Here is a 27,622-nt window from a genome sequence, read left to right as displayed (position 1 = left end):
AACTGTAAACAAACCAGAACTAAAACAGCCAAAAGAGGGGACTGGTGTGAAGAAACAACACCCGCCTCCCCCTTACAGGGTGACAACCTATTCCTGTCATCTGTCACGCATGGTTGTGGGTTTCATTGATCCATTTTGATGATGGGAGTCATAATTGAACGCTGTTGTAGGCAAAGATTTGCATCTTCATTCATTTGTTTCAAAACAAGAGAAGGAATAACTAGCAATGCACAACACAGAGCATTCAGTAATGGGTATGACAGAATTGCTTACTGATTTTGGCGGTGTTGCAAATGAGTTATTTCATGCCAATCTTCAGCCAGTATATGATGAAACTGCAATTCAAAACACTCACCATCTAAAACTATCATGTTAAGTGTCAATATTATATCAACTCTTGAACTGCAGTTAGCAAGGTTAATGTATGTATTTTTTTGTTCTAAGAGGCTAAGTGTCACGACTCAGTCCTATGTTATATTACACTGGGTGCATCTTATACAGAACATTCAACTGCCCACAACTGGCATGATACCATAGCATCACATGCACTGATAAGTTGTTGATTTCATGTTTTATATTTTGTAAACATGTTCTTATGTGTACTATCTTTGCAAATTGGGTTTCAAAGGATATGGTGCATTACTAGTAACCAAAATTGGTTAAATTTTTTCATTTTGTGCAGAAAATAAAGCTACTTCAGTTTCTCTGATAAAACAGTCTGGGTACAGTTTGCTACAAAATACCATATCTTAGGTAATTTTGCACTTTGAGACAGAATTTACATCTTTAGTCTGATTTATTCCAAAATATGAATTTCTTGGGTCCCTACTAATATATAAAGAATTGAAAGCTAACACGTTGCAGTGCATGGAGCCTTACATTGTTCGAACACAAATTTTATAAACATGAATTGTATACTATTACTACGGATGTCTACAAAGGAGCTTCACTAAAAGATAGTGAAATGATACGTAATATCAAAGCTGCCAGATAAGTTAGATCATCAGTTGATTCAATGAAAAAAATTGAACACCAACTCCTAATCCAGGTGACTTCAAAAGAAAATTTAAATGATGTAGTTCTGATAAGGTACATCCAGCTATGTTTGTGTAGAGGGAAGTTGAAATTTGAAGGACTTGGAAATAATTGCTACTAGTATAAGGTCCTGGGTCGAATGCAGATAATTGAAATGTGTAAAAGTAACAACTAGCCATGTAGTTAAGGTGTTGGAACAGTCAAGGGGCACATAAACAGGATTGGAAACATTGCTGAGCTGATGTAGAGCTAATTGCAGTGACACTCTCTTATGAGTACATCATTCTGGCTGGCTGTATTTACCTGGTGTGGCAGCTTGGTAATAAATTCATAACTGCACAATGACAAACTAAGGTAGTACAGTGGAAAAATAAATTCCAGAAGGGAAAAAGTTGAAGTGCCTTAGCAACAGCATTGGCACAATCTCCCATCATCCCACCCCACCCTACTCCAGTCAAACTACTCTAGATAAATTGTGTGATTGTTTTTACAGTAAGGTCATGCCTCTTTACATTTCTCATCCTTGTCAGTGAGTTTGGGTTAATCATCCGTTGCCTGGATTTCAGTAACATTACCACCATTCTTTTCTTGTTAACTTTTGTGCAGCCAACTATAAAATATGCAAACAAATTTGCATCTGTCACGTGTCACTTTAATGTACTGTATTTGCCATATTAATATTGTAAAAGTTTTACAGTCACCTCATGTAATGCATGAATGTTGAAACTCGGCATTGCCTGCCCCTAGCAATAGGGGTTGACAGTTTTATATGCAAATATTTTGAATTCTGAAACATTCATATATCCTTAACAGTAATCATTTCTTGGAAGCTGTTCTTTGCTCTAAAAGTTTGGTAACGATTTCATAGCTGTTTAATCTGCCATAAGAAAGTACAGTTTGCCCAAAAAAAGGGGAAATGAGCATATGGCATTGTTGGCTGGGAACCCCATCTGGGGAAGTTCGGCTGCCAAGTGCAAGTCTTATTTCATTCGATGCCACATTGGGTGACTTGTGCACCGGTGATGAGGATGAAATGATAAAACAACATCCAGTCCACAAGCAGAGAAAATCTCCAACCCGGCTGGGAATCAAACCTGGGCCCACTTGCATTATAAGTGTGTCCTCAAAGTCTGAATGTGCAACTTAATGTTTCAGTGTCTGTTGCGTGCATAACATTGTTTTTTATCTTGCTTGTTTAATCATTAAAATTCCTTTTTCCTGCAAAGGCAAAACCATCTTTTTTCAGCATCATGTGTTGTAAAATATTTTGAACACTGGATTACAATCATATTAATCAACTCAGTTATCTTCTCCTTAACAAGTCTGCTATCAACAACAACTGAATTTATTTAATTATATATAAATGCATTTACATTTTTGTGCATACCTGTGATAGCTTTACATGGCCTTACGTATGGTAAATGATTTGGAGAAGGGAAAAAAGTGGGATTTCTCTAGTGACTTGAGGGAGCTGAGTTCCAGTGTGTTTCTAATAGGAGATGAAGCCTTTGGATCCACCCGCTTCTCATTCATAAACAGCAGATAAAAGTACTTTGTTTTATAATAGGAAGCCCCGCATTGAATTAGACAATGCAGTGTCCTGTTTCAAAGGTTACTTCAAAAACATGTTTGAAACTAGCGCCTTGAATGATTTCAATAATTTCCATTTATTTATGTACTCAACACATCCCTTCTAATTGAATACCATGTTCTTTCAGAGCACCAATTTTAAACAAGCCACATTGTGTTGAATTTACTGTGTCAGAAATCTCTATACTTCTATTATCAGCTCTGTAAGTAGTGCAGCAGTACACATTTACTGTCAGTGGTCTCATATTTAAAAAGTCATTGATCGTTAAATGCTTCATTAAGACGTGTGTTTCTGAGTCCTTAAAATGAACACCTACAGTTAGTTGTTTGATAGTACAGTTTATTACTGCATTCAGTATGTAGTTTAAACTCAAAACATAAACCTTGACTCTGATGCATCAAAACACAGCTCACATTCAAAGAATTGGTTCGTCCATTGCCAAAAATCTTAAGTACTCATTTTCTTCAGTTTATCCCCCTTCCTCCTTGAAACACATTACCACTCATTCAGTTCAGCCATTTTTATTTTTTTAGCCTCTTCAAACTTGCTACTTTTTTGGCACGCTAGATAGCTTCATCCCATTTCCCTTATATCTTAGATCATATAAAATCATCATGTTTCTTTATTTGCAAAATATTGATTCAACCGAAGCATATAATCATTTGGCATCTTAGCAGTTGTGAATTCTATTAAATTCTATTGAACATACTTCTTAATACTTGAATGCAATAAACATAGACAATGCATCTGCGTTCTCTGGCCTTCTGTCTGAAACAGCTTCACTAATGATCGGTGATCATACAGAGACATTGTGGAACAATGCTGAGAGTGCAAAAACTCTTCCAAGCACATTTGAAAGTATTCTCCACAAAATTCAGTTATTTAGGAATGTGAGATGAATATAGACTCAAAAAATTAGTTCCTGTTGGTTTAGTTCAGGTGAATTCCTGTTCAGAGCCGTTAGCTGAATGTTCAAATGCTGAACAATGAACATGAATACTACTACTACTACTACTACTACTACTACTACGACACATGGTGGTAAATAATGCTGAAATGCTTCATACAATTAAAATTGAAAATGCATTATTTGACACATTCAGTAAGAATACTTCTACTACAAAGCTATGTATGGGTGAGAGTGGAACCTGGCATTTGATTACTATTACAATGCACATAGTATTGCTTATGATTAAAGTCAGTAATGACAATATGCATCAGTGGCCAGACATCGGCTGACTTTTACTGTTTTAGATGTAAGTAGTCAAGATGCATAGAAATGTGTGCGGACTTGCAATTACTGAAATACGTACACGTTAGTAGTTATTTGCACAAAGATATTTATAGCCTAAAAATAGAAATGTTCGTCTTTATCAAATCGGATAGAAAACTTGTTGAATGTTCACACTCGGGATGAGAAATTGGGGCACAGGCCTAGACACCTAAGAACTTAGTGGTATATTTCTTGTAAAACTGTTTTGTGAGGATTGCAGAAACATAATCACCTTCCCGTTGCATTCAGTCCGAGGTCAACATGACCAGACTCCCGTGGTGTGCCAGTAGGCTCTCATAAATTGAAATGTTGCCTTCTTTTCACAGCAAATATAGTGTATGTTGCAATGTAGTAGTCTGCATTGCCAAACAAATGAGAAAAATTGGGTGATTCACTTACAGATGCCCATTTTGGTTGGTAGATGTATGAAAGAGTTGTATTAAATATGTCAAGAGAAAGCAATATTGATGCCAACTAAGAGAAAACCATGGGCATGAGAATATTTCACAGAAAATAACATGCTCCATCTCTTATTTGTTCCAGGTATTTTAGTTTCGAAAATCAAAATTCGTTGGGTAGAACTCGCCATTCAAAGAGCCGTGAAATACTTAGTCAGGTATCAATTAATAGTACTTCCTGTAGGTTGTAAATGTGCAGGTATGACTAAGAATAGCAACATGTTACTCATTTTTTAAAGGGTACAGGTGGAATTTTTTTTTATTGTCGTGTTAGGGTTAAACTCTTCTTAACTGTGTCATAAGAACATTGCATGTTAGATTTTCTTTGCAGTAGCTCAGCTGCTGTTATGTTCTTTTACACAGTCTAAAATGTTTTCGGACACGAATATTTTGGCGTTTGAGCTTGCATGGAAGACAAATTACTGTGATGAAAAATGGGTGTCACAGTTTGTAGTTGCTGTAGTACTTATTTTACACTTAAATTATAGAAAACAAATGAAACATTCCATTAAATAAAATAAAACTGTAATCAGTTGCTTACCTCAGAGGTACAAGTATTCGGAGACCTTTAATACTTTTGTGGGCAAAGTCTTGTGCTACATCCATTGAGAATGTACAGTGAAATCTCATTTGCATGTTTTTAAAAGGACCAGAGATTTTGAATATTATAAGCAGGAAAATGTATTAGCAAAATTATCTGATTTGGTAATTATTCGATTTGTTCAATGGTGGAAAATGCGGAATTAGAGGTTACCATATTTATGGTAATAAGAGACATCAAAATGCTATGCATGTTGACATGCTGTCTCAATAAATTGTGATTGAAAAGACAACTTTTCAAGACGATGTCACATCCAAAAATCTCAAAATTGTGCATTGATATATAAGAAGCAAAAATGTATTAAACACGGCAACATTGGCTATATCAAATATATTGTGTGTGTACACTTACGCCATCAGCCAGTTGGAATGCAGAAAAGACAAGAGAACACAACCTCGAGCAACTAAAATCCATGTCTAGCATGTGATGTAGAAAAAATGTGCTAAAATAGTAATTTATATTACTTCTCAGAACAAATGAACATCATTATTAACATATCCATTAGTGAATAACTGCTGGTAACTGAATAGGGGTTGTCATTTCAACACACCACCATTATATTGCACATCATGTTAGCCTACATAACACAGTGACATACCATGTGTAGTCCCATCTTCACAAAGGTTTGAAAACACATCTAATTGTTTCTTTCATCCTAATTTTAATATTGTATTGTCCAGATTAGTTAAAGTGTTAGTCACTACTTTGTTGACTTCAGAACTGAAAACATAACTCAACTGTATCCATTACTTGAGTAGCTTTTGGTGTTGTAGGAACCAGAGTAGGTTCCAGTTCATTCTTGTCTTCTTTGTTGTTGTTTCTCTGCCATCTGTTTCTGCAAGACTTAATCAGTTGTCATGGACTGACTGATGGCAACATCACACTCAACATATTCATCAAAGCTAAGGTATCCACTGTTTTCTTCTTGACTCCATTACTAGCTACCATTGTGTAGCTGCAATTACTTTATTTCCTGGTGTGATGTCTCCTATAAGTATCAGGTGGAAAACAGTCTTCTTGAAGCCTTTCGAGATAGTGCTTTCGTGCACAGAATCCCAGACACTTCTTAAACAATGTGTAGCATCAAAGATTGTATTTCACATCATCTTCTGTACAAGAATCCTCTGGTATTCTTGTTTCAGGCATTTTATAATGCCTTTGTCAAGTGGCTTGTACAGTTGGGAGAAACTAAAACACTACATTTATACTACATAGATTCAACAAATCTTAGGGGTGCACTGCGTATTGATCAATAAACAGTATGATTTTCCTATTTCTAATACCCAACCTTACATCTCAGGAATGCAATAATTGTTCAAATACGGTTGTTCTCACCCCCATGCATTTACAGTAATGCCTTACATTGCAATGTCCTTACGTTGCAATGTCCTTACATTGCAATGACTGCGCATTTTTTGAAACATGGTGAACTCTTTGCCTTCCCAACTATTTGTGGCACAAACTTTTCTGTTCTACTTTCATTTCAACACAGTAAAGATGTCTTTCTAGAAAATTTTCCACTGTGGCATTTTTCTCGTCAGATCATGAGAGTTTGTCTGCATTGAAAATGTCATTGGAACTATACTTTTCTATGATTGATGGAAGAATAATTCTGTGACTGAGCAGTGTCAGTGTTCGTGCTTCTAGAATCACCCGTAGACACGACCACACGCACGCGTACACACACACACACACACACACACACACACACACACACACACACACAAAATGATGTTGGTACTTGAACTCATTGATTCAACCATTGCTTCCTTTGAAATCTATGAAGCCCAACTATTTTACCAAATGATCTGCTGTAGCATTTAATGTTGATGGAGAATGTTCAGTTTATGCAATGTCAACATGCTTCATATGTGGATTTTTGTCCACTTCATGAATAATGTTCCACTTTGCTCAGATTGTCTTTCTATCCATAAAGTACCGGTGTTCTGTTCAACACAGAAAAAAAATCAGACTTAAGAGTCAGTCAAATGTTAAAACAGGAATAAAGAAAAATCAGAGGCTGATTTACTTGCTATTGATGTATTGTTCGGCTTCTACAGAAGTAATTGGAGCAAGTGACAATGTATACAAACTACTTCTGCACGTCATTCCTACCATAGCAAACGATATATGGTTTTCAGAGTTGCCAGCACTAAATAGCACTGTCTCCCTGCACATTACTGTACCACATGGTTGCAAACATCCTACTCCCACCACCCTCAGTACTCTGTGGCCAAAGTTGCAGTGGCCCCAAAAACAGTACCAGTACTGCCAAATTTGAAGAAGCTAAGTGTAAAGGGAAAATGCACAAACAAGTCATTTTAACATGGGTTTTAGTGCAGTTGGGACTGATATTTCCAAAAATGGATGTACTGTATTGGGGAAGAGATGTACTAACAATATTCCACTTTCTGAAAACTTTAAAATGTGTTCCGATACAAAGGTAATTTCGCATTGAGAGTTCATGCTGGGGAGGGGGATGAAATTTATTGGATCTTACTGACAATATAGTAGGTTTTGTTAATTTTTCTGTACTTGTGTTTTGACTAGGTGTTTGAAAACAAAGTTCAAAACAAATACAAAAGCTAATTAAATGGACTAGCAAATAAAATGCATTCACTGGAAAACTATGAAATTGTTGGTTTCTGAATATTATCTCAACTGGTTGTGGTTCCACGTTGTTTCTTTTCATAAGTACAGTCTTACCTTAAGGTAAGTCTTTCCGCTCCCGGGATTGGAATGACTCCTTACCCTCTCCCTTAAAACCCACATCCTTTCATCTTTCCCTCTCCTTCCCTCTTTCCTGATGAGGCAACCGTTGGTTGCGAAAGCTAGAATTTTGTGTGTATGTTTGTGTTTGTTTGTGTGTCTATCGACCTGCCAGCGCCTTCGTTCGGTAAGTCACCTCATCTTTGTTTTTATATATTTTTTCCCCAACTGTTTTGAGCAAGACAAGATTCCATCTCTAGTTAAGATACTGACATCTTTATAACCCACCTTTTTCCCATTGTCCTGACACCATGTAGGCTGTCACATGGAAGGGCCCAGTTCTTGATGAGGGATATTAACATGTACTTAAATGTTGTGACATCATGGAAAGGTAGAGGTAGACAGTAAATAATTGTCGGTTACAAATATTAGCCAACTGCTGCATTGTGACTTTTGGTAGCAGAAGTTGTTTTAGTATATCATTAGAAACTACCTGTTGTACTCTATTGGGTGTTTCACGATGGAAAGTGGTGTAGCAGTGCATGGTCGGAGATGCTTTTCTGGCACTGTAGCAGTTACACACAAAGCAAAGGAAGGACACGAACAGAGTGAGAACAAATGTTTATTATGCTTAATACAGATAAAACACTCACAGTTTTGGCTGGCGTACACAGTCGGTGGTGCCACATACACCTGCAATTTCAGATTATGCAGCATGTCCACAGTTGTTGTGGACACAGTCACTGTGAAGCTTCATTTTGCCTACCAACAGGGTGGAAGTAGGATGGCATGTTGCTGATATGCATCTGGCATCTGGGGCCGGTGATCGCAGTGACCTGCCACACAGTGGTTGTACTCCCAACTTTACCCCACAAGGCAAACCCTCTGCCACACCTTCGTCTGCCTCCACAGGAGGTTGTCTGAAAGGGGGTCCTTCAGTGAGAAGAGGCAACAATGTGAGAGGACAGCATCAATGTTAACCAGCAAAGAGACTGCTGGGGGTGGTATAGAACATCCCTGTGCCAGTATCTGGGCTATTGCTAGTCATATTGGGATTTCCCACAGCAGTATCAGGTGGAGCCTGCATGACAACTCCATGCATCCGTTTCACATTCAGCACATGCAATTAGTGCTTGAAGACAATTTTGTTCCACAAGTGGCCTTTGCATAGTGGTATTTACAGATGCATGCAAGAGATCTGTGTTTCTCAGCCACCAGTCTGCTCGCAATGAAGCGACATCCTTGTGAGAGGGAATGTTCAACCCACGTAACACTCACGTGTGGTTGGAGGAGAACTCACATGCAACAAGAAGCCATGCAGCCCAGAAATGGTTTTCAGTTAATGTATGACACGACATAACTGGGGACCACCTCATCGGACTACTTGTTGCTCCAGTGTTTGACATGTGCAAGCTATCTCAACTTTCTTCAGTAGTATTGCTGCAGTTGTTGAAAGATGCACATAATCACAATGTGATGCTTTTGGCATATGATTTCAGCCAGATGGGGCCCCGTCACATTACAGCCTTGATGTGTCGCCACATGAATGCAACATATCGTCAACATTAGATCAGTCAGGGTGGTCCACTGCATTGGCCAGTGAGATTGCAACACCTCAGTTGCCTGTACTCTGGGGATACAAAATGACACTGGTGTGTGAAATCCTATTGCCAGTGCTGAGGAACTTCCTGCATGCATCATCGCAGCATTTGTAGTAGTCCAGGACATGCCGGTATTTTCCAGGACACCAAATCTTCCATGCATCAGAGGTGTGAGGCCTGTTTCATCCTCGGAAGTCATATTGTCGAACCCCTTCTTTGATGCCTGTCATTGTCTGTTTTTGTTTTTATTTCCTTGTTTCTGCTGTGCTAACAAGGTGAGGTCCCCCAGCAGTGGAATCAACTTTTGAAACTATCTATGTGGTTATATAAGTTAAGATCCTTGGTATCGCATACTGCAACCATTCACACTTGTGGACTGTCATTTAGAAGTAATTGATGAAAAAAAATTTCGGAATTTTGTGTGACACTTAGAGCTTTAAAAAGGCTTGAAACAGATAGTTTGGTTGTCTTTTAATGAATGGGATACTAGCTTCACATGCAGGAGGTTGTAGCTTTGAAGCTTGCTAGTTGCAGAATTTTTTTTTTTTTTTTTATTTTTAAATCTTTATTGAAATGACTTTGATCATAATTTTTATCTATTGATTGGTTGGAAATGAAATTAATTTTCATTTCTTAGTCACATCATTTGAATTGTATCAAGTAGTTAATTTGCTCTAATTTTTCAATTTTTCTTACTGTCATTCTTTTTCCACTTGAAATCTTTGTTCATGTGTTTCTCTTTAATTTTATGTATTGATTTCAGTTTAATTTCTTTTATCATTCTGTTGTTTTGTCTGCATTATTGTATTAATTATACATATCTCTCATTTTGTTTGAATTTCATCTTCGGCGTTATTTTGCCCATAGTGTGTTAGGTATTTAGATTATGTTTTAAATGTTTTTGTCATGATTACCATGCAAAAAAGTTGCATGTCTGGTTACGAAAATTAATTTTTATACCACTGCACAGTCAATATAAATACACACATCAAAAAAAGTTTTGAATCCCCTCGGTTCTGAGAGTTCCGAAACTTGTACAGAAAATTGGAAGAGATCAACATAAAGATCATTTCCGCTCTTTTTTATTGCTCATGAAAACCACATATTGTATATTGTACCACCATACAGAGACCTTCAGGAGTGGTGGTCCAGATTGCTGTACACACCAATACCTCTAATACCCAGTAGCACATCCTCTTGTATTGATGCATGCCTGTATTCATTGTGGCATACTATCCACAACTTCATCAAGGCGCTGTTGGTCCAGATTGCCCCACTCCTCAACGGCGATTAGGTGTACGTACCTCAGAATGGTTGGTGGGTCACGTCGTTCATAAACAGCCCTTTTCATTCTATCCCAGGCATGTTCGATAGGGTTCATGTCTGGAGAACATACTGGCCACACTAGCAATATCATTACCCTGAAGGAAGTCATCCACAAGATGTGCATGACGGGGGTGCAAATTGTCATCCATGAAGACAAATGCCTCGCTAATATGGTTGCACTATCGATCGGAGGATGGCATTCACGTATCGTACAGCCATTACGGCGCCTTCCATGACAACCAGCGGTGTACGTTTGCCCTACATAATGCCACCCCAAAACATCAGGGAACCTCCACCTTGCTGCACTCGCTGGACAGTGTGCCTATGGCATTCAGACTGACCAGGTTGCCTCCAAACAAGTCTCTAATAATTGTCAGGTTGAAGGCATATGCGACTCATCGTTGAAGAGAATGTGATACCAATCCTGAGTGGTCCATTCGCCATGTTGTTGGGCCAATATGTACCGCACTGCATGGTGTCGTTACAGAGATGGACGGGCCAATATGTACCGCACTGCATGGTGTCGTGGTTACAGAGATGGACCTCACCATGGACGTCGGGAATGAAGTTGCTGATCATGCAGCCTATTGCGCACAGTTTGAGTCATAACACAACGTCCTGTGGCTGCACAGAAGTCATTATTCAACATGGTGGTGTTGCTGTCGGGGTTCCTCAGAGCCATAATCCGTAGGTAGTGGTCATCCACTGCAGTCGTAGCCCTTAGGTAGCCTGAGCAAGGCATGTCATTGACAGTTCCTGTCTCTCTTTGTCTCCTCCATGTCTGAACAACATTACTTTGGTTCACTCAGAGACGCCTGGACACTTCCTTTTTGAGAGCCCTTCCTGGCACAAAGTAGCAATGCGGATGTGATTGAACCGCGTTAGTGACCATCTAGGCGTGGTTGAACTTCAGACAACACGAGCCATGTACCTCTTTCCTGGTGGAATGACTGCAACTGATCGGCTAATAGTCACTGCTCATGCCTGGTTGTTTACATCCTTGGGCAGGTTTAGTGACATCTCTGAAAAGTCTAAGTGACTGTATCTGCGATACAATATCCATATTCAACATCTGCAGGAGTTTTGGGAACCGGGGTGATGCAAAACTTTTTTTTCGTGTGTATATAAAATTTGGTCATTTGTTCTTTAACTGGTAGATTGAAATTGTATATTATAATGAATTCATGAAGGTTCCTGGTAGATTAAAACTATGTGCTGGACAGAGACCCGAACTTGGGACCCGGTAGAGCACTTGCCAGTGAAAAGCGAAGGTCCCAAGTTCGAGTCTCGGTCCGGCACACAGGTTTGATCTGCCAGGAAGTTTCAGATCAGCGCACACTCTGCTGAGGGTAAAAATTTTATTCAAGGTAATTGAATTAATGTTTACAAAAATTCCGATTGGAAAAAGAAAACATAAAGAAAATAAAACTAATGAAAAAACTTGATATGGTGATCAAAATAATGTGACAAAGGAATAGAAATTAAAAATTACATTGAAACTAATTAGCTGATTAAACATAGTGATGAGTCATTTTGATAAAGGTTTAAAAAAAATACACTGCACCTGTGAAGCATAGAACCCACAACCTTTTGCATGTGGAGCTATTATACTCTCCACTCCACCACACAACCAGACTACATAATTTTACTTTTCTAATGTTATTGAGGATCACAGAATTAAGAAACTTTTATTGTCAATTACTTGTAAATGAGGGCCTACCATAGTGAGTGGCTGCAGGTTGTAATACCCATACGGTTACATAGGTTAAGATCCTAGGTATCGCACACTGCAGCTTTTCACTCTGATAGGCGCTCATTTACAAGTAATTGTCAAAAAAAAAATTGGAATTTTGTGTAACACTCAGTAGCATTAAAAAAGTTGAAGCAAATAGTCTGGTTAACCTAAAGAACTGTATATCTGGTTTCAAAAAGTCGGTTGCACTACCGGCGACGTCTCCTGGCAAGCATAATCATTTTATTAACCTGTTGGTGTCGTTCCTTTCTTCTCTCTCTCTCTCTCTCTCTCTCTCTCTCTCTCTCTCTCTTCCCCCCCCCCTCTCTCTCTCTCTTCCCCCCCCCCTCTCTCTCTCTTCACCCCCCTCTCTCTCTCTCTTCCCCCCCCCCTCTCTCTCTTCCCCACCCCCCCTCTCTCTCTCTCTCTCTCTCTCTCTCTCTCTCTCTCTCTCTTCCCCCCCCCCTCTCTCTCTCTCTCTCTCTCTCTCTCTCTCTCTCTCTCTCTTCCCCCCCCCCCCCCTCTCTCTCTCTCTCTCTCTCTCTCTCTCTCTCTCTCTCTCTCTCTCTTCCCCCCCCCACCCCCCTCTCTCTCTCTCTCTCTCTCTCTCTCTCTCTCTCTCTGTGTGTGTGTGTGTGTGTGTGTGTGTGTGTGTGTGTGTGTGTGTGTGTGTGTGTGTGTGCGCGCGCGCTTCTACTCCTCCCAACCCTAAAAGTTTTCAACTGCCATGTTGAAACACACTGTATTTGAAATTCTGACTTGTAAATGCAATTTTTGTGACCCTGTTTAAGATGAGTGAATCTATTTGAGGATTGCATATTACCCTCTGTGAAGACTTTATTTTGAATGAGAAAAAGGGGTGGTTAGAGCAAAGCAAAGGAATGAAGGGATAGTTGGGTTAAATTACTAGAGTATATAGTTTTTCCTGTGACAGTTACATATGTGTTTGATTTGTGAAACTCCATGAAATTTTCCTATGAACACACAGTAGTGAGAGGTGTATCAAGGCAGTTCAGCATTTTTTAAAAGAAAATGCAAAAGATATGTAATTGAGGTGATGCAAGAATTCAGTTTGATCTGAAGTAGTGGGCTCCTTTTTGTGTAGTTGTAGTAGTAGTAGTAGTAGTAGTAAATGATTTGGCACCTGAAATTATAAATTATGTATGTTTTTGTACAGACAGAAAATCTCATTATTTCTGAAAATATATTGTGAAGCATACAAAGTATGTATACAGTTAAATAGGCATCACAATTCCGGTTTCTACACCCCCCCCCCTCCCCCTCCACCCACTCAGCTGCATTATGCCACAAAGAATTGTCATACTGTTAGATTCCAGAGGCTGTTGCAGGTCCACAGAAGAATATTTGTCACCCATATGGAAAAGGCACGCAGTTTCTCCTCATGCTTTCATAAGATCTGTGCGGGATCACACCTTCCAGAAAGTCTCTTCTGTCTACAGAAGAGGGCTTCCTTCGTATTCCGGATGAGATCTTCAAATTCTATCTCCAACTATTTACATTTTCCTCATTGACATAGGAATAAATTGTTGTTCTCACCGCATCCTTGATTCTTGTGTTCCTCTCCTTGGCTCATATTAAAACAGAAATCATATAAACTGCCTTGACAGTGACACTTTCTTACCAGTGAAAGTCTTTAATTGTTCTCTGGTACTATATTCTGTTTGTGAATAGACCATTTGCGTCATTAGTACCTCAGTCCCCAATGAGTTTAACACATGATGCTCACTTTTTCGACAGTTGTAATTCATAGGCTGTCCAAAAGGCTATTGAAATTTTATGCTTTGAAATTTTTCAGAATCCTGTCTGAAAACTAGCCTTTTCAACACACTGCTACATAGTTCCTGACAATTGTCCTAGATTATCATGAGCTGTTGTACTTAAACTCAGTTAATGACTGAATTTGTGTGAGAGAGAAAATTTGCTATCCTGTTAGCAAAATTGGAACAGCTGCCAGAAGTTAAATGTTTATACACACTGTATTATTAGATGTTCACATCTCTGCGAAGTACTTATAATACTGGTATTTTTTTTCTGTGGTCAGTCAGTGAATACTTTTGTGGTGCAGTACCTTTTGGTTGAACTCATTTTATATTAAATTAGTGATAGTCTTGAATTCTCTGTTGAGAGTTGCCAGTTGTCATTCTAAAGTACTGATTGATGATGTTTTGTTCCGTCACTGGTAATATTGCTTCACTGAACCTCTTCCATCACACAATAGCTATTTTAGCCTAGTTAATTACTTTCCTGTTCCGTATATCATTTTGCACGATCAATCGTCATAATGTGGAACCTTTCTTTTTTCACCCAAAATTCTTGTGTACAAACTTTCAGCAGTATTTTCTCACACCAGTCTGTCTTTCCTAAAGATTTGTAGTACATATACTGTTGTTATTAAAGATACCATTTTTAAAACTAGTTCAAAGTCTTTAGTACATTTTATCAAAAATATTGTTACTGTTATGTTTGTATCCTACTTCAGTTAAAAATTTCTATTGCTAGTTGTGCATCACATTACATTGATCTTTTTCATATCACCAGTGACATTCTCATCCTGTTTTTGTTATTTATTATTTGTAAAGTCTCCATTGAATTTGCTTTCAGCACACCATATTCTTAATACTCACTGCTCCTATGCCACAACCTTGTCAGTTATCACATACCTTTAAATATGGAAATTGATTATATTCTTGAGAATATAAAATGATAGTGGTACTGTGTGTTTTTCAAAGCTTTTATCTGAAGCAAAATTAACCATCTGTTGTATGAGCCATATGTCTGTTCCCAAATTGCTCAGGTGGGATTATGTATCATCTCGAAAAAATACTGAGAGTAAAAGCCAGAAGTTCTGTATTAAAGTTCTGTTTGTCAAATGGCAGTAGTGGTTTTAAGTACCTTTAAAGGTTACTGTAAAATGCTGATTTATATATATATATATATATATATATATATATATATATGCTTTTCAAGAAAGCTGCTTAAATGATTCCTGGGATGTAATGTCTAATGTAGTAACTGTAACTACTACATCAGTCAATACAACCATTACATAGTATTTTGTGTCTTTGCAAATTTGTTAAAATTTCACAGCAGCTAAATGGGATACATATTTGAAAGTATAATTGTCCATTAAAGGCAGCATGTGTCATGACACAGCATGGCAGTGGTTATTTTTAATCTTCATTGCAACAAATTATTTGTGGTGGTGCTAAAACAAGTTTCCCACCAACAATCTCTCTTCTAGTTGAATTTTGAAATATTGCACTCAACGTGTTTTGTGTGTGTGTGTGTGTGTGTGTGTGTGTGTGTGTGTGTGTGTAGGGGGGGAGAGAGAGAGAGAGAGAGAGAGAGAGAGAGAGAGAGACCTGAAACTTGCAATAGTTATGAATAAGCATTTTAGGCAAAATTATTAGTACTTGGTAATGGTAATATATGTGGTTACTCGTAATCAGACATTATATTAAGAATGCATAGTTTGTGAATGCCACATTTTGTAGGCTTTGCAAATTTTTCAAATTGTTTAGCTGGGAGTATTAAGATAGTAATCATTTTTTACAGTTATTTGCAGTAGATGGTATGGCAGAAATGGTGCAAAATGTGCCTGTGAGCGGAGAATTGGCGTAGTTTTCTCATGTAGCCATGTTTGTTACAAGAGAAAAATGTAATATTTGCTTCAAAGTGAAATAAATGACTCACATAATCATCACATAACATTTCGCTGCATTCATTATTGACTTCTAGTAGTCTCTTGCTTACATTGTGGCAGATCACGAGCTTCTGTCATTTGTGTTAGGTTTCTCATAATTTATTACTAGTGTTAATGCTGTCGCTTCATCAGAGGTTTCTTTTTCTTTTCAGCAGATTTAGGTCTTCAAACTTTAATTATCAGCGTGTCTCAAACTATGAGGCAGGGCTGAGAGCAAATTCAAGGTGAGGCGCGACATTTGACAATTTGGCCTTCTTACTGTCTGTTAAAAACAATGCATGCCTCTTCTGGAACAAGAAAAGCTCATAGAATAATTTGTCATAAATCAGAAAATTTATCTTTTTGTAGTTTGCGGTAGAATGCTGTCTGAAATTTAAAAGGTTAGTGATAATGGCAAACATTATAGAATAGCCTGCCACAAGTTTGAGAAACACTGATACTGAGAACGGTATGATTTCTAACTTAAGATGACATTCATTCCATTTTTGTGTAATGTATGACAGTTCAGAGGTTGAATGTGGCTTTAGAATAATGTTTCTGGCACAAGTATATTATTTATTTAAAGAGATGATTAGGTTTTTGTCATTGTTATTTAATTTTTGTGTACTACAATCTGAACTCTGATCGTGAGAAACTGAAACTTACTGAAACACAGTTTTGGAACGGCTTCGTAAGTGTTGCTAGTGTGTGTAATAATACAACATAACTCACATCTCTTGTCTTTCAGGTATTTATCAAGGGCCAATATTTTCTTTTTATTTGAGTATGTATATTGCACCTTTTGTGTTATGTAACCATGCCATTTACCTTGGCCAAAATAATGTTTGAGCTAAATGGTCAGGCTACAGCATGGCTGAACCATGTTTTCAGTCCTTCAGATTGGCTGTTGCAGATGTGGCTACTGTAACCATTTAGGCCAGAAACATACAGTAGTTGGCAAAATATGATCTTTGACAGGTGGCAACACTGTTGGCACCTTTAAACTGATAAGTGCAAACAGCTGCAGACAAAATGTCATCTGTAGAGCTCCAGCAACACAGAAATTGCCGTAGAGATGTGTACAAAATGTGTTACATGATGGTTGAGGTAAACACTCAACACAACCATTTTGCCCACGACTGTCGGGGGATCTTCTTCTGCAGACTCAATTACAGTGTGAACCAGATGTTATGTTAGCAAAACATTTCTTGAGTGAGACTTCCAATAGTTTCATTGGTGGAAGACACGGCTAAGGAACTTTTATGTACAAATTTGGTTGTTAATTTAATGTCCTTTTTCAGTAAAGAATCATAACTGGCCTCGTCTTTTAGTTGTAGGAAACATTAAAGTTCTTAATCTGAAGTGACACCACAAATGTTCATAAAGCAGTCTGCTGGCACAATAGCCAGTGTGGCATTACTTGGTACTTAATGTTCTATACTAACACGCTGCCATATTTTACGCTCTCAAAAGATTTTAGTGTGTCATAATCATTAAAGCTCAGAAACTTGAATGGTATCTTAATACCTTATACATATGATTCAGTGCTTCAGTAAAGACTTGAGAGGCCATGTGCGACAACATTGCCTTTTAGTCTTTCAGATTTTTAACCAAATAGTTTTGTACTGTATCAACTGTTTATGAAAGTTAAGGCTTTTCTTATCAGTAACTAAAAACATCATGGTTGTGTTAAGTGGAGAGATCAAGAAAATGAAATAAACCGCAGAAAAAACGCAACTGTTCTGCTGCCACTACCAACAGCAAAGGTGATTAAAACTGCACTTGACACTATGCATGAGGCCTTAAAGCTACCTTCTCACTGTTACTAAAAGTCTGCAGATCGCTGAATAATGAAGTTTTACTCCAGCAGTGCTCACTCATTGCACTTAAATAGGGCTGTGTTTACCAAAATGTTTGCTTTTGCACTTATTTAGTAAGAGCTTAAGTATACTTATAAAAGGATGACTTGGACCATTTGGAAATATTTGGTAACATCTTTTTGCTAGAATATTTCCTACCCCTCTTTTGAAGTTCAGTATTTGGAACCATTAGTGAAACCAGTCTACTGTGTAGTTTTCCAACAGTGGATTCAGTTTTTCTTTGAAAAGGTGTACACTCCTTATGTATTATTTTTTCAAGATTCAGTATCAGGGTTCATTTAAACTGGTTCCAAAAAGTTGGTGAAGGTCATTATGAAAGTTTTCAGATTCCTTGCCTCCCTAAATCTTAATAGACAGTTGAGTAAATCTGGCCACTCATTTGATCAGATTGTATGAGCTGACAGACCAGACTTCGTTTGAATTCAGTGACATGCTGTCCATTGTAAGATGCTCTACAATGTTAGAACAAATTTTTCAGAATTTGTCATGTGTTCCAGCAGTAGTGAACTAAGTAACAAAACAATGAATTGCTGACTTATTATATCTATATCACAGAGGGCGACCACTTGTAGTTGGTTTGCATTAGAGATGGGTCGAACTCGTTCATTCCCGTGAACTACTTCATTCATTTCACTCTTTGCCGTGAAGCGTTCAAATGAAGTAGTTCATTCATGAAGTACGGAAGCCTGGCGAAGTTGCCCAGTTCGCTGCTCAGCTGCGGCTACGCTCGCTTCGCCTAGCTCGTGCAATAAAGCTTCGTAATACTTCATAATTTTGCCGAACTATGCAGTAACGTGCACGCAACGTTTTGCGCTCTTATAGCGTCTGAGTTAAATAGGGCATGGTCGAAGGGGACAAAGGAAAGAAACAGAGAAGCCTGTCACATATAAAGAAGGCATTACATTTAATCTTGCTCGACATTTTCTCATGAAGCGCCCAAAAAGCTTTTATCTGCCAAATGAAACATTATTTGTCGTATTCATGGACTGAAAACTAGAACTATCAACGAAAGGCAGTCCGATTTTATGTTCCTTTTAAAATTTAATCCAAAATAGAATGAGTGTGTTTACCACTGTCACAAAGCCTATATACCTACGTTAAGTAATTATTCAGAAGTTTTCCTGTAGATTTTATTTTTGTTGAGAATATAACCCTCCAGATTCAAAACGTAAACTGTCACCTGTAGTCATTGGTACGATATCATGTAAAATCCCTCTATCAGTGTTATTAACAAACATTTATGTTCATGTTGGCTGTGCGTGCTCACACAGCCAGCCTCTCGTTTGTATCTTTAGTATTCATTTGTCTGCAAGCGCTGCCAACGGTAGGCTACCCGTAGACGCGAAGTTTAACTGAACAAATAGTCACGGGTGATGATGTCAGCACTGCAGGAAGCAACTGACGCTGCTTTCCCCTCACCCCTCATTTCCACAAGCCTTCATAACCCATCGTTCCCAACAAACACCGCGAGATTCGTCGACAGGCAGTAGAGGGAGGACTGAAGTGAAGGGAGGATGAGTGACGTAGCGCCGATGCAGTGGGAGACGGAGAGGGGAAGAGAGTGAGTGAACTAGAAAAAAGTGTGGAGTGTGCTATCTGCGAAGAGTTTGAAGTACCAGTTCATTGAAATTGAGTGGTTAGTTCACACTTCACTGGAGTGAAGCGTTCATTTGAACGACTCATTCACGAGCTCCCCATCACTAGTTTGCATGCAGTGATTTACAGACTGGCTTTGTTATTTGGGCACCAGGTAACTGATGAAGATAGAAGTAAAGAGGATAGAAAATACTGCTTTCAAATAAGAAGCTTCCCTGAGGCAGTGAAATATGTAAAAGTTGAAAATCAATTTGTTAGAATGTCTGTTACAGAAATATTTATTAGTAGTGCAGCCATACAGCATAGTGAAAAGTTAACTATACAGAAGAAAATGTTTCGAAATATGCTGGAGGTTGGTAGAGTAAGTACCGAAAAAATAGTGAAATAAAATGAGAATAGTTTATGGCACAACCAGACTAAAAGGATGGGGATATATTGATAAGTCACATCTGAGATGACAAGACATAGTTAAACTGCTAAAGAAGGAAAGTGAAGACAAATTCGTGGCCACAATAAACAGATTAATGTGGATGTAGAATGCAGTAGTTGTGCAAAGATGAGGCTTGTACGGGGCAGATGTGTGTTGAGAACTGTATCAAGCCAGTCTTTGAACTGAAGCCAGCAACCATCACCATTACGTAAAATAGATACAGTACATACATGTATTTTTTACTTTGCATAGTGAACTGAAGACATGACCAGATGGTAAAACTGTCATTTATGTCCAAGAAGCTTACATTCCAGTGTTACAAGCAGATTGCTATCACAATCTTTGTTTGAGAATACTCCTTGCACACTTCGACAACACGTATTCAGAATGCAGTTTCTTCGAATCTACATTCCGTCTGGTTGTTCTAATTGTGATGCCTCAGTTTTTCATATAATTTTAAAGTGGTACGAATTTTTTAACACTTTCCCTTACCACATCAGATTCATTTCTTCTGACACCTTCTAAAACCAAATTCTATAGACAGAACAATTTTTCTCAGTTTCTTTACTAGTTTAAGTAAAGCTCTGTTTGATTAAAGCTGTGAAGTTTTCACAATCTGCTATACCTTAGTGTTGTATACTCCTGACATGGTTAGTCTGGGAAAAGTTCAAAAGCATAAGATCAGTTCATAGCATGGCTCTCTCGAAACCAGTCATGCAATAAAATGCTATTTTAGCGAACATAACTTATGAAGTTTTCTTCAGTTACCGTATCTTTGTATTGTTCGTAATTTTGCAGTAACTGCTGTCAATAAGGTATTTATCCATATTGTTAATTATATATGTATTATGAATTTTTTGCTGCTGCTGCTTCTTTATGTTAAATACTTGGCTCTCACTCCACACATCATATTCTTTCTGCAGTTAATTTACACATCATCTCACCCAACTTTAACATTTTACTTGCACATTCCATCACATCTGTCAGCATTGTCACTCTTTTACCTTTTTCATCATAAATAAATCTAATGACTTTAACAGCAAGCTATTGCAACTGTCATGAAGGCATTTTACATTAGACTAGAATATGTCTTTCCTTAGTCTGTCAGATTAGTTCATGCTACATCCAGGTACACTTGGAGTACTATAATATTAGATTGCAGTCATTGGCATTCATCTGGGCACAAGATTGTACTATAGTATTATGCTTGGCAAGACCCTTTCATTATTGGTGATAGCTCTCGCATTTTCCTAATGTTCTAGGCCCACCTGCAATTAGATTATTGTCTGCCATGCCTCTTGTAATCTGCTAAAGAAATGTCTCAGTTCACCCACCCTGTACCACCTTACAGGATTTCATTTTCATTAATCAAAATTAAGTCTTCCATTCCACTCTATTGTCTTGTCCATTTATTTGTTTCCTAGTAATTCCTGATATACATTTCTCCATTGTTAAAGGGTTTATACAGAGTTCTTAAATGTTAAAGTTTTGTCTCATTGCTGTAAGTTGAAACTGGTAATACAAACTGATTGCATACTTCACTTTTCTGACACAGCAGTGTAGTTTTAGAAACCAAATTCAGTTTACCAGAATCACATGAAGCCATGTTTAATCTTCTGGTATCCATACAGGTTTTTTCATCTACTCTAAACATAAAAACGCAACTGGTTCTAAGATGTAATTGTAAACATGTATAAGTTTTCTCTTTCAGTTATTCATAATTCTAGTCTTACAGCCAGGCCCACTTTCAAACTTAAGTTCTTCCATTTATTGTTGAAATTTATCTACACCAAAGGCAATTGCAAAGTGTCAGGAAAATTAATGTTTCAGTTGTGTTTAACATGTAGTTCGTCTTCCTTACCCTAGTTATGGGGATCAGAAAATAAAAATGCCCTCTTTCATATGTGATCATAGTTTTGATTATATGAAATCTATGTTGATTCCTCTTTCTATTCTAAATTTCTTACTGTCCTATTGAAGTTTAATGGAAGGTGTGTGTGTGTGTGTGTGTGTGTGTGTGTAACATGCTCTTCAGATACTAACAGAAGTTGATTTGTTGCTAAACAGAATTTTAATTTTCTCCTGATCTGTGAGTACAATAGAGTGATAATTCATACTTGTTACTCGGTTGTATTGTTTTTTTAGATGAGTTGCAAATTGTTTGTTTTATTAATCCACTTACAGTCCACTTGTTTAAAATCATTTACCTTAAGAGAATTCATTCAAATTTGAATTCACAGAATCGACAAAACTCTGTCTGCAGCTCATGGTCTAGTAGCTAGCATTACTGCTTCTGGATCACAGGGTCCTGGGTTCGATTCCCGGCCGAGGACATAGTGTTTGTGTTGTCCTTATTTCATCATCATTTGTGACTGTGGCTACATTGGATTATGAAAAAAAATGTACTGTGTAAAAATTGGACTTTGTACGGGCACTTAACGACCGCGCAGTTGAGCACCCCACAAACCAGACAGCAGCAAAACTCCATGACAGTGAAATAGTAATCTGCAAATAAGTGGCATAACAAAGGGTGTCGATACCCTCTTAAAATTAGATGAAATTGTAATAAATGGCACGTAAAGGCTTATTTGAATTCTATATCTAACAGTTATATTGTCGGGAGAATGACATTGGAAGTCTTCTTACTGCTTTCAATTGTCGGTGTTGGAAAAAAAATTTCTTACATTGAATGTTAAAGGATTACTCAACTAACTGTAAAATTATCTTTGTGCTTACTTTCCCCCTTATGTTTGGCATGAAAATTTATTATAAAACAAGTGCATCTGACAACATTGTTAAAATGTTTAGTGTAGGAAAGAGGCAAAATCATTCCTATTTCCTTGTGAAGTTCAGTTGCTGTAAATGTAATGTTATATTTCTGCATGTTGTAAGTTGAATATTCTTCACATGCTACCTTTTGGTACCACTGTATTTAAAGCTGTGGGTGTGCATTGTCTGTGAAAGTGCTAAATCCTTTTTTACATGGATGGATTTAAGGAAGTGTTCGGAGCATCAATAGCAAGCAACCTTGCCGCAGTGGTAACACTGGTTCCTGTCAGGTCACCGAAGTTAAGCGCTGTCAGACTGGGCTAGCACTTATATGGGTGACCATCTAGTCTGCTGAGTTCTGTTGGCAAGCAGGGTGCACTCAGCTCTTGAGAGGCAAAGTGAGGAGCTACTTCATTGAGAAGTAGCAGCTCCGGTCTCTGAAACTGACATACAGCTGTGACAGTGGTGTGCTGAGCACATGCCCCTCCGTATCTGCATCCATTGTCACCTGTGCGCTGAGGATGACATGGCGGCCAGTCAGTACCATTGGGCCTTCATGGCCTGTTCCGGAGGAGTTTAGTTTGTGTCTAGTTTTGCAGCTTCAGTGGGGTGTTCACAATTGGTAATTGTAATTAATGTACATTTCTGTATTACGTAGTTTCCATGCTCAAACTGAGTGAGATGGTGCTGTTGTTGGAGCATGGGAATCATATTTAGCAGAATGGGGATTAAAGTCTCTTCTTGCCATTCAGATTATTTTATTCGGTTCATAAGATGACTAACTTCATTCCTTCCTGCCAATTGCAGACTGGGTGAAAATGCATTGACAACTAATATGGAGCAAAACTGGAGTGCACACTCAAGACATAGAAGTGCCATTTGGTGTAATAGCACCTGAATAACTAGAAAACTGCAGTTCCTAGTGAAAATGTTACCCAGTACAAAATACTTCCTACAAGAAAGGTCCTATTCTGTTTTTGTCTTGGGGTAAAAGTTTCCATGTTGCAAGGAATGGAGAAATGCAGATTATTAAAAATAGTGGTTTAATGGTATAAAACATTCATTTTTAAATGAAGTGGGCTAAGAACAAAAATATATGTACCATATGCAAGTGCAGTGGATCTGTATTAAGTGATAAATTGTGTTCCAAAATTGTAACAGGGTGAGGGAGGGGCAGTGGAAGGTAAAAGACATTCTATGTAAATATCTGCACACTATTTCACACTGATAGAGGGGGAAGTCTGTCACTCTGCACGCAGGTGTTCTTCTGATAAAGGTGACTTCCACCACCACAAATACTGCTCTTTCCAGCTTACATACGATTTATATCCCCAGTATTTCCTATCTAATTATTTTATGTGACAAAATAACTTAACTAAGCTCATGTTTATAGAGCAGGGTCAGTTTCAGTTTATTAACTGAGTAGTTACTTCCAGTTACTGATTGAGCTTTTATGCAAATTATGTTCCTATCAACAATGGCTGAGAAGTGTCGATATATCTGATGTTGGTGGGAAAGGAATTGTATTGATAATTGTGACATCTTGATGGTGTCTGCTCAGACAGTGTTTTGTAAAGCTGTTTAATATTGTAGTAGCCACTTGGTGATGAATTAATAAATAGCCAGAAAATTACTACATTTCTTTCACCCTAGAGTTATTACTAGATGGCACAAATCTCCTCCATTGAAGAACTGCTGAAAATTGTAAAGTGGGCTGCACTGAGTGGAGCCCTTACCCCACATGCACGGGATATCTTCCATGCTGGGTGTGAATATGTCTGATGGAACGGGATTGATCATGTTACAGTCTAGAACGGTAATCTACAGTAATGGACTACTTGACTTATGTTTAAAAGTGTGAAGTTCCAAAACTTCTAAGTGACATACTTCCGTTCCAGAGGGAGCTGATCTAAAACTCTGAGCCTCGTCAAATATCTGGAGAGCTGAAAGCGAGTGTGATTCACTTGATAGCTACCCTGTACTGTGAAGTGTTCCACACATTGATAGTTAAGGCAATAAAATTGACACTGTTGAAAAGGTACTGATAGGACAGTAAACTTGAGGCAGGCTCTTCAATTTAGTAAACAGTTCACAGCTCCAGTTGTATAACTTCTTCACATAATATCTCACTAACTGGAATTAAGTACACATGCAGTATACTGAAAATAATTCCTCTACACAAGCACAGGTTGAGTGAAGTTATTTCATCTGCTTATAGAACAGCACTGGACAGGAAAATCTTGGGGATGTATAGTTTGCCTGTAACCAGAAAACTGAGTGGCACTGGGGCTGGAGGAGTTGCCTTTCCCAGAGCAATAAAATTATTTTACTTCATGACTAGAATAAATTTCGCTTCTAGCATTGTAGAACAGTCTGCGAAATTTACGTTTATTCTGTCCACATGTGTTTCTTGTGTTAGCACTGTTAGTAATTCATAGCATGTAGTGCTAACTTGAACACCCCCGTCCCCTCCCACTCGGGCATGTCTGCGTACTACATTGTCAGCGATTCATGTGGTGCACTGTGGAAGGGTTAGTATAGGCGGGAGAGAGAGAGAGAGGGGGGGGGGGGAGATGTATATATTTGCTTACTCCTTCAGTTTGCAGACCCAGGAAGGAAGGAAGTGCGTGAACACAATCTGACGACCTGCTTTCCCTCACACTTTTATCTTTGAACTCGTTACACACTGTTTCTGAATCCAGTTCATTTAAAAAGAAATGTCAATTTTGTATCATTAAAACACTACTTCTAATATTTTAAAAAAATATAAAAAGAACTTTAAATGTCCCCCCCAAAAAAAAAAAACCGCACACGCGCTCACGCACTCTCTCTCTCTACCTGTCAGGATTTATAGTATGTTGCTCATTCATGTTTTTATGGGTAAGAAATAGGTCTCAAAGGCTCTGTTGTAAATAAATTAGTTAGCTGTCTTTTCTTCATTGGGAAGATACTGGGAAATGCAGTTGCTCTACAAAGATGACTGCTTACAAAATACATTCATTTCCTGTGGTAAAGTGTGTGACACTTACCACTGTACAAAAATTTGTGAGTACATAATTTTTTCCTTAAATATTGGTCTATATTCAATTCTATAGCTTGTAAGAAACTGGAAAAAAAATCAAATGTAGACAAGCTGATGACTCATGAATATGCTGAATATCATTTGATGGCGTCTGAAACTATCCATAATTTTCTTTTCCTTTTGTCGTATCAGAGAAATCTACAGTACTGATGTTACAGACAATTTAATATTTTAATGTTGCTGTTCTGACCTGTCCGAATTTCAGAACTAGCTTTTATCGTAAGATAAAAAGTACTGCTATTACACTGGAAGTATGAATTAAAAACCACCTTTAGTCACAAATTTTTGTCTTTTATTAAATACACAATGCATTTTGGACCCTGTGGTTTTGATGTTAGATTATGAACTTCATAAGTCATATGCGGAAAATATGTGCGAACGGTGGAAAAAATGAACCGTGTAAACTCACCACATAACCCAAGAAAAGCATTTTTAACTTCCTAACACCATAATGCAATGGTTTCTCCATCCCATTCATGCAGATCACTTCACTCAAGGGGCACATTTGCATACACATTTGCGTAAACACAGATGATGATGGGATTGAAAAACTAAGAAACATTGAAGTCTAAGAAGTGCACAAAAAGAAGAAACCTTGCAGTTTGCACAAAGTGACCCATGAATCAGTTTTCTCAACACCAAACACAATGCCTACATATTGGATACCACCATCCATAAATCTATCATAGTGTTTACTTACTTGCTTATTAAGGTTCCTCGCTGATGATAAACAGGATTGGACACATCATCCTTAGTGTATAAATTTGCAAGAAGTAAATGTTACTTCTTCACCAACTGATTTACCAGTCCCCAAGCTTCACCAGTATCACTTTCTATGGAGTTCCTGATTTTGACTCTCCCTCCCCCAAACATCTCATACTTTGTCTACATTTGTTCCTCTTGAAGTGGAAATTCATAAACCATGGAGTTAGTTGCGTGTCTGTGTAATTACCAATCCACTTAAACTTTCCACTAGCATTATCTCGGTTACATAGGACTTCTTGAAGTAAATATCGAAATCACATTTTTGAAGTTTCTTCTGTTGTGATTATACAAAGGAACAGATTTGTAGATTTGCTTGTATTTTCATAATATTGCAAGGGAGAAATTCTCCACGTATATTGATCAACTCGGACATTATGACCAGTTGCTTAATAGCATGTGAGTCAACCTTTGAAATGCAATACAGCAGAGATGTTGCAGGACAAGGTTTTGACAAGTCGTCGGTGGGTTTCCCAAGGTACGTGGCACCAGATGATACACACAGGTTACACAATGCCTGTAATTGTGGGCCGGTGGTTTTTGGGCACAGGGCTGGTGCCCAATAGCATTTCAAATGTATTCCATTGAATTCAGGGCAGGTGAATTTGATGCCTGGTTGATGGCATAATTGGACAGGACCATTGACCTGGTGTAACAAAAATTGGTTCATCCAGTAAGGTGACACGGTCCCATTGATTCACAATCCAATCTTGATCATCCTATGACTGATGCAATCATAATTGATGTCACTACGTGAATGTGGGAAAATGTGAGGGTCGTATGCTGTGGAACACAACGTTCAGCAGTGTTTGTTGAACAGTGCACTCCCAAACACTTCTGTCCGCACCAACATGTACTCTGTTGTCATCTATGTTCTGTTGCGTATATAAAGCAGTGTGCAGTTCTGGTGTCTCTTCTCAAAGCCCTGGATAGGTTTCAACCAGATTTGTCTTAGAGTATCAGCACTATGCACTATGGGATTTATAACCCCCTAGCTCCATCAGGAAAGGAGATATATGAGCAGAAACCTACCCCCCCCCTCCCCGGTCTCTCTCTCTCTCTCTCTCTCTCTCT

The 27,622-nt window shown here is 38.1% G+C and overlaps 1 protein-coding gene across 4 annotated transcripts in view; it reads left to right on the top strand.

The window, feature by feature from the left end:
- Nucleotides 1-27,622, top strand: part of LOC126252788 (synaptic functional regulator FMR1) — a 221,820-nt gene that overhangs the window by 22,992 nt on the left and 171,206 nt on the right. For 2 of the 4 annotated variants that reach the window (XM_049953746.1, XM_049953724.1), the window contains exon 6: nt 16,203-16,274. The exons of 1 other annotated variant lie outside the window; for it this stretch is intronic. In XM_049953746.1, coding sequence (XP_049809703.1) covers nt 16,203-16,274 — 72 coding nt within the window. The remainder of the gene's footprint in view (nt 1-16,202; nt 16,275-27,622) is intronic. One more of the 4 variants, XM_049953732.1, reaches the window with a different exon arrangement.

Source organism: Schistocerca nitens, chromosome 1 (genome assembly GCF_023898315.1).
Source record: "Schistocerca nitens isolate TAMUIC-IGC-003100 chromosome 1, iqSchNite1.1, whole genome shotgun sequence".
NCBI classification, from domain to species: domain Eukaryota; kingdom Metazoa; phylum Arthropoda; class Insecta; order Orthoptera; family Acrididae; genus Schistocerca; species Schistocerca nitens.
This window is presented reverse-complemented; position numbering and strand designations above follow the sequence as displayed.